General features: G+C 36.3%; 1 protein-coding gene across 5 annotated transcripts; it reads left to right on the top strand.

Annotated features, from left to right (window-relative positions):
* The first annotated feature begins 395 nt into the window (after nucleotides 1–395).
* Nucleotides 396–6,416, top strand: LOC139819727 (RNA-binding protein squid-like). 5 transcript variants are annotated; one of them, XM_071789364.1, is made up of 9 exons: nucleotides 396–533; nucleotides 2,701–2,741; nucleotides 2,834–2,961; nucleotides 3,790–3,936; nucleotides 4,013–4,144; nucleotides 4,255–4,516; nucleotides 4,791–4,862; nucleotides 5,508–5,635; nucleotides 5,938–6,416. In XM_071789364.1, exons 4-8 carry the CDS (start codon nucleotides 3,793–3,795, stop codon nucleotides 5,585–5,587), a joined length of 690 nt encoding a protein of 229 aa, XP_071645465.1. In that variant the 5' UTR covers nucleotides 396–533; nucleotides 2,701–2,741; nucleotides 2,834–2,961; nucleotides 3,790–3,792; the 3' UTR covers nucleotides 5,588–5,635; nucleotides 5,938–6,416. The 5 variants fall into 5 exon arrangements, with proteins under 5 accessions (XP_071645465.1, XP_071645461.1, XP_071645463.1 ...); XM_071789360.1 differs by having other exon boundaries at nucleotides 476–731; XM_071789362.1 differs by lacking the exon at nucleotides 4,791–4,862 and having other exon boundaries at nucleotides 476–731.
* Nucleotides 6,417–6,867: the final 451 nt, after the last annotated feature.

Here is a 6,867-nt window from a genome sequence, read left to right as displayed (position 1 = left end):
GAGTCATCTTTCCTTATTCACAGTACAGTTTACGGTCAAATTCAGATTTAGTCAATTGCTTGAAACGATTGACAAAATCCGTCCAATGCTTGTCTGGGATCACTGAATTGAACTATGAGGCTTCGTGAATGAGCTTTGGGGTCGGAATTATTGTGAACGATCGAGCATCGAGTTCTCAAGTTACGTCCATCATGTTACGTCACGACACGAAAAGTGCTGGAATCAAGTCGAGTTAAATGTTACCTGAGATCAAATACGTGTCGCAGCGACACATACTTGCCTGCTGGATAATACAGAGTAGAGTAATTTCCGCTGATTCGAGTGTGATTTGGATTATTTGGGCATGAGCAAATGCACAGAGACACTAGGGCCAATGCAAACATCTCCAATAGGCTCCGGAACGCCATTAACGCAGTTTCTGTGACTTGGTCTGCAGGTGGCAAACGTCCCAGTGCGATTATGGTGGGCTGCTTGCAACCGGCTAACTGTGACCTGACCTGACAACAGATACCGGCGAGAGACTGGTACCCATGGTATTTATCATCAGCAATAGATGATATGAAAACGACATATATCGATAAACGTATATAAGTACAGACTTAACATCGCCGGAAAAAAAGTTAAGGAAAAGATAGAAAAACAGCAAAGTGTGTACATATTGCCGCTTGTTATTTGAATATGAAAAAGTATGAAAAGTGCATCTCGAGACTCGGAGACAAGTCATATCTAATGTAAGCCTTCTTGACGAACTATAAGATAAAATATCTAATATATGTATGCGTACGAGTGTAATGCACAATAACATTGTTTAAAAAGAAGTCAAATAAAAGCAAAAAATGAGAGAGATAACAAAGCAAAATCATGCAGTGACCAATGTTGATCTATTGTAATGTGGAAATTAATTTTTAGCTTTCCAATATAGAGTTGCAGTCGATCTACTACGTGCCACTACTGTGAGCCAATTAATAATCGGGATTTGTAACTTAGAAAAGTTGTTTGTATTTTCTTTAGGAGCAGCCGTATCTCAACTGGAGTTGTGTGTAGCTTATTTGGATCATCGTTGTAACAGTACTTTGCTTTCTTTGATGCGTTTTTTTCTACTACACATTCACACACACATACACATATATACTTATGCAAATGTACTTAAAAAAAAAACTTTTTCTTTAAGGTGATTGGGCCATCAGAGCATGTTAAAGAAAAAAATCCGAATTAAATATATGTTATAAAAAAAACCTAAATACGCTTAAATTTGCAATTTTGAGAAGATCTGACGTCTAGTTTTTAAGATATTAAATCTCAAAGTTGGCAATTTTAAATAGGTTTTATGGGAAATTGTACCGAAAACATACATTTTTCGAGAATTTCACTCACTGTCTGTAAAGAAACAAGTTCAAAAAACTGAAAATAACATTATTTGATTCTTCTAGCACTTGTTAAGTATAAGACAAAACGACGTTGACGTGTAATAAGGCCAAAAATTCAATCAAAAGTTGATGAATCGTCGCGTTTCTTGTCGGCCTTTCGATCAGCTGTACGCGACGTGAACATGTGGCAACGCCGCGCCGTGTAGTGTTTTCTTTCCACAGCACTATTCTTTGGCAAGCAAATCTCCCGTTATCGAAATTGTTTGTTACCTTCCATTATTTTTTAACATAAACACAATACATAACCTCACTCAAACACATGGCACTGGCATGATAGCTGCCTACATCGAAGAGATGCAATGTCGCGACATTTCTCTTGTACGAATGTCAACTGAAGTCAAATCTTGAACTGTTTACATTTATCAGTAGATAAATTGATACGTAATCGAATGAAAAGTTACATTATAAAACCAGTAATTATACAAGTGTCTAGAATACATCCATAAAAATGGTTTTTCTTAAAATAAAATTTAGCCCTTATATTGACTCACATGGTACATGGCCCAATCACCTTAATATTTTTCACAAAACTTGTTATATATATGGTGTTCAAATCGAGTTGACCTATGTGGTGCGCAAAGCCGCCATCTCTCCATAACTTGAATTTTACTACGCTATCGCGTAGCAACTGCGTATGTAATTTGTATAATAACATAACATTTAACTTGATGAAAAGTTCATTTGTTCTAGGGATATGGTATGTTGTAACTTTATCTCTTATTGTCAGTATAACAATCTTGTTCAGTCTCACACGCAAGGAACGTGTTTATTTTTCCAAATCTATATGTAGGACACACCTACATTGTGTGTTGCTGCAATTGGAAATATCGTGCTTGTTTAAATACAACAAAATGTTTTGCAATCCCTTTTCCAGATAGCATCATGGATCATCAATTACACTCTATTAAATTGTAGTATGACTTTAATTTGCACAGGAATGATATTTAATCGACATTAAATTCGTAGAAGCAATTAATTTAATTTAATATTTATAAAAAAAATATGTTCTTTCTTTGGTAAAATAAATTAGTTCCATTGCTTTGCAGGTTGACCGGAAGTAATCAGGACTCTAATGATTGATAGGCACATTTAATTTTTATTTATCTCTTTTGTTTACCTTTTAACATTGTGTGCCTATAAAAATTCAATTGAAATAATATAATACTACCGCAATTATCGTAGCACCGCAATAGCGGTTGCAAAGTTAGGGCGGCAAACGCGTTATCCTCCATTACATTTACTTGAAAATTTTACTTCTGTTTATTGTTTACAGAAAATTATTTGTCGGTGGCTTGAGCTGGGAAACTACTGACAGTGAGTAGTTTTACTCTTAATAATTTACAATCGTCAATAAGCTACATTTTACTCGGAAATTTGTCATGGCTCTTTATTCTAATTTGTTTCAGAGGAATTACGAGAACACTTTAGCACATATGGCGACATTGAGAGTATTAATGTCAAAACAGATCCTAATACGGGAAGATCGAGAGGATTTGCCTTTATTGTCTTCGCCAAAGCCGAAGCTCTCGATAAGGTAATTTATTATCTATATTTATGTTTTAATCGGTACTCACAGTAAATTTCAAGTATTATAAATAATATATACAGGGTGTCCGAAAAATCGCCTACTCCACTTCGGGAGGTGATTCGGGACCCAAAAACAAGCATAAAAGTTTATACAAACATAGGTCCGGAAATGAGCCGTTTCCGAGTTATAGCCACTTTTATGTTCAAAAATCATAATTTAGAATCCGCTTGGCATCCCTCTTTCTTAATTATATTTAAATTAAAAATTTTTATTTTTAAATATTTTTAATTTTTTTATTTTTTTTTTCAATTTTTCAATATTTGTAAATACGATTATATTATTTTTAAAAGAAATCAGTTGTTTTCACGGCTACTTGAAATCAGTTGTTTTCACGGCTATTCAGAATTAGTTGTTTTCACGGCTACTTGAAATCAGTTGTTTTCACGCCTATTCAAAATCAGTAAGTAAATCACGGCTTTTCAATAAATTTCAAATTATTATTTAACAACACCTTACTTTTAGGTTGTATCTAATATTTCCGTATTCATCAATGGATTGTTTAAGTTTTAATGAATTAGCTGATATTTAAAAATAAAAATTTTTAATTTAAGAAATAATTAAAAAAGAGGGATGTCAAGCGGATTCTAAATTACGATTTTTGAACATAAAAGTGGCTATAACTCGGAAACGGCTCATTTCCGGACCTATGTTTGTATGAACTTTTTTGCTTGTTTTTGGGTCCCGAATCACCTCCCGAAGTGGAGTAGGCGATTTTTCGGACACCCTGTATATATAATTAATTATTCCTGAAATGGATTTAATGATTTCTTACAGATTATGTCAGCTGGCGATCATGTCATCAACAACAAAAAAGTCGATCCTAAGAAAGCGAAAGCTAGGCATGGAAAGATCTTCGTCGGTGGTCTCTCAACAGAACTATCCGATGACGATATCAAAAATTTCTTCTCACAATTTGGAAATGTAAGTATTTTTTGCTTAGAAACGGAATACAAGGAATAAGCCAAAAGAAACATAAATTATCACGAATTTCTTCCAGATTGTCGAAGTAGAGATGCCGTTTGATAAGACAAAGAACCAAAGGAAAGGTTTCTGCTTTATTACGTTTGAATCTGAGCAAGTTGTCAATGAACTTCTTAAAACACCCAAACAGACCATCAATGGAAAAGCTGTAAGTTTCATCGGTCTTTTATTTAGCAATTATTAAACTTAAAATTTAACTTACAATTCATAAATTAAATCAACAATATTTCTTATTGATTTTTATCTCTTGTTTAACAGGTGGATGTAAAAAAGGCGACTCCTAAATTGGATGGCATGGGTGGAATGCGTGGCGGAATGATGGGCCGAGGTAGAGGAGCCCGTGGCGGTCGGGGTCGCGGATTCGGAGGACAAGGTGGTTGGGGACAGGGCTACGGAGGCGGTTATGGCGGTGGCTACGGCCAAGGCGGCTACGGCGGTGGGTACGACGGTTACGGGGGATACGATTACTACGGCGGCGGTTACGGCGGTTACGGTGGTTATGATTACAGCGGATATGGTGGTGATTATTCTTTATTCTTTATCATATAGCAGATTATAGTAAATCGAATTTGAACTTAAGTAATGTCCTAGGGTGAGGTATTTTCTGTCATGAAATGGTCAGTATCCTGACGATCTTCAGAGAGTATCTTTGCATCGTTTTTCTCGAACTAGAATTCTCACTCTTGGAATTGGTTCTTTTTGCACGATTTTTTTTTACTTCTTGCAATGCATTGAAATCTCGATGGTACGTGCGGATACTGACTCCATTGTACCATGTGTTTCATGAAACGCAGATGGCTATGGCTATGGCGGTGGTAATTACGAAGGTGGCTACGCGGGCGGGCGCGGTGGTGTACGCGGTAAAGGTACGCATTACAGCGTTCCTTGATATACTCTTTATTACCCATCATTTTGTATTTTGCGCGCGCGCTCTGTCTCTCTCTCTCTCCCTCTCTCTCTCTCTCTCTCTCTCCCTCTTTCTCTCTCTCTCTCTCTCTCTCTCTCTCTCTCTCTCTCTCTCTCTCTCTCTCTTTCTTTCTCTCTTTTATATTTAGCTTTGCCACCGCTAGTGTTGCACCCATCCTTGTAACCCTTTGATTACAATGAGAGCAAGTTACCCCCCGACTTATAGTCGTAATAAAGACGTCAAAGTGAAAAAACATCCAAAAGTTCATGTTGCTTAATCATTGTTGTAATAACAAAAGAAACCAAGGGAGGAATTACCAGAATCCCAGAGAGATGCATATCAAAAGGAAGGGATCTGAAAAGTATGCAGCTTACTACCTTAGCCTGTAGCCTCTTTGTTCTTACATTTATTATCAGTAGTAATATCTTCTTTCGTAGTACATGGTTGTTAGTAGTGTATTCTTACCGAGATGTGCGTGCATTACATCATAAGAGTCGATCTGTTTTACATTATTAACTTGTGTAATTATAATCATATGATTGTAGCTATAGAATTGCGTTGTAGAAGTAAATAGACTAACGGTGCAGTCTCGGTGTTGTTCCAGGTGGCTCAGGCTATGGCGGCAAGCAAAGAGGAGGAGGAGGAGGTGGTGGTCGCCAAAATCAGAGGCACCAGCCGTACTAACGAAAATCCTCATTCGCGAACGCAGTGCAATTCGCGTTGTAACCGCTGGTGAGTTGCCGCATAAAATTGAAACTAGGTGTTTTTCGCTCCGTTGCTTTAAGAAATTATAGCGGCAATCTCTCTCTTTCTCTCTCAATGTCGTTTTGCTTGTTTGTTAATATTATATTATAATTCTCGATGTCTATTATTTTTTGTAAAAGCGCAAAATTATAATTTAAGTCGAGTGTCTTAGTTTTCTTTTTGTTGATTCAATCTCGTGACAACCCTCGAATATGTTTTACAACATAATTTGTAAATTACAAATACATGGCACACATGTACAACTTAGTCTACTTGATTTTTTTTCACAGGTACTCTTCCTCACTACTACCGATCTCTTCATTCGTCCAATCATCATTCCATTAAGCCGCGCTCCTCCTAGCAAGAATTTTCGACAATTTTTCAACAATGTGGACAGCTGCTACTACGAAATCAATCACCGCTAACCACGAGACGGAGAGCAGTAGTGATTTCATTTTGTATTTAACTCTGATTTTATTATTCCGCGTCTATATGCTTTCCTTTCTGCCGTTTGTAGTGCGAGCTTGTGTCGTTTCTCTCCTTTTTAATAGTGCGTTCACGGTAGAAAAGCAAGCATATAAAACCATCGACAGATTTTTGAATGTAATACCGAACAAAGCAGTAAAATATCCAACAGTATAACAATCTTGCAAAAAAAGTAACGCCGTACGATAGATAATGGAATAATAAGAATAGTTGTATAAAGATACAATGTAAGCACGACAACACGTGCCTCGTCAGAAAAATGCGTCATTATTGAGGAATCGTACATCTATAGAATTATATTCCCATTAATATAAACCTACTACCTTATTCCGTTATATATCTGGAGATCGGATAAGGCTCCTACAACTTAGTTGGCCAACTCGTCAAGCGATACTTATCTATACGATATTTTATTAACATGGATTGAATTAATAATTTTTTATTATCTAACACGTAGAAGGAACAATTAAATTAGCAAATTTTATTAGATATTGACCAATTAAGTTCATAAATTTAGTATTTGGTCTTTGAGTTATTTCAGAATCTGTTTCTTTTTCTTCTTTTTCAAGTCTGAAATCTCGTGCGATGTGGCAGGAAATAAAACCTTTTTGCTACAGAGTTATCTCGGATACTCCGACTTTCGATTCAAATATATTAGAAAATGATCGTTGAGCCGATTGTGCACAGATTCGCGTGGATTGGTCGCTCGCCGAAGATGTCTCCAATTTCCCTGA

Source organism: Temnothorax longispinosus, chromosome 9 (genome assembly GCF_030848805.1).
Source record: "Temnothorax longispinosus isolate EJ_2023e chromosome 9, Tlon_JGU_v1, whole genome shotgun sequence".
Taxonomy (NCBI): Eukaryota; Metazoa; Arthropoda; class Insecta; order Hymenoptera; family Formicidae; genus Temnothorax; species Temnothorax longispinosus.
The sequence above is the reverse complement of the archived record's forward strand: the minus strand, read 5'-3'. Positions and strand labels throughout refer to the sequence as shown.

What these genes read in the sequence shown, in the direction of transcription:
- LOC139819727 (XM_071789360.1), top strand. Translation starts at nt 679, where the DNA reads ATGAAAAAGTATGAAAAGTGCATCTCGAGACTCGGAGACAAGTCATAT. An exon ending in GGAGACAAGTCATATCTAAT is followed by an intron (nt 732 to 2,700) that starts GTAAGCCTTCTT and finishes TATTGTTTACAG; the next exon opens with AAAATTATTTGTCGGTGGCT. An exon ending in TCTTCTCACAATTTGGAAAT is followed by an intron (nt 3,937 to 4,012) that starts GTAAGTATTTTT and finishes AATTTCTTCCAG; the next exon opens with ATTGTCGAAGTAGAGATGCC.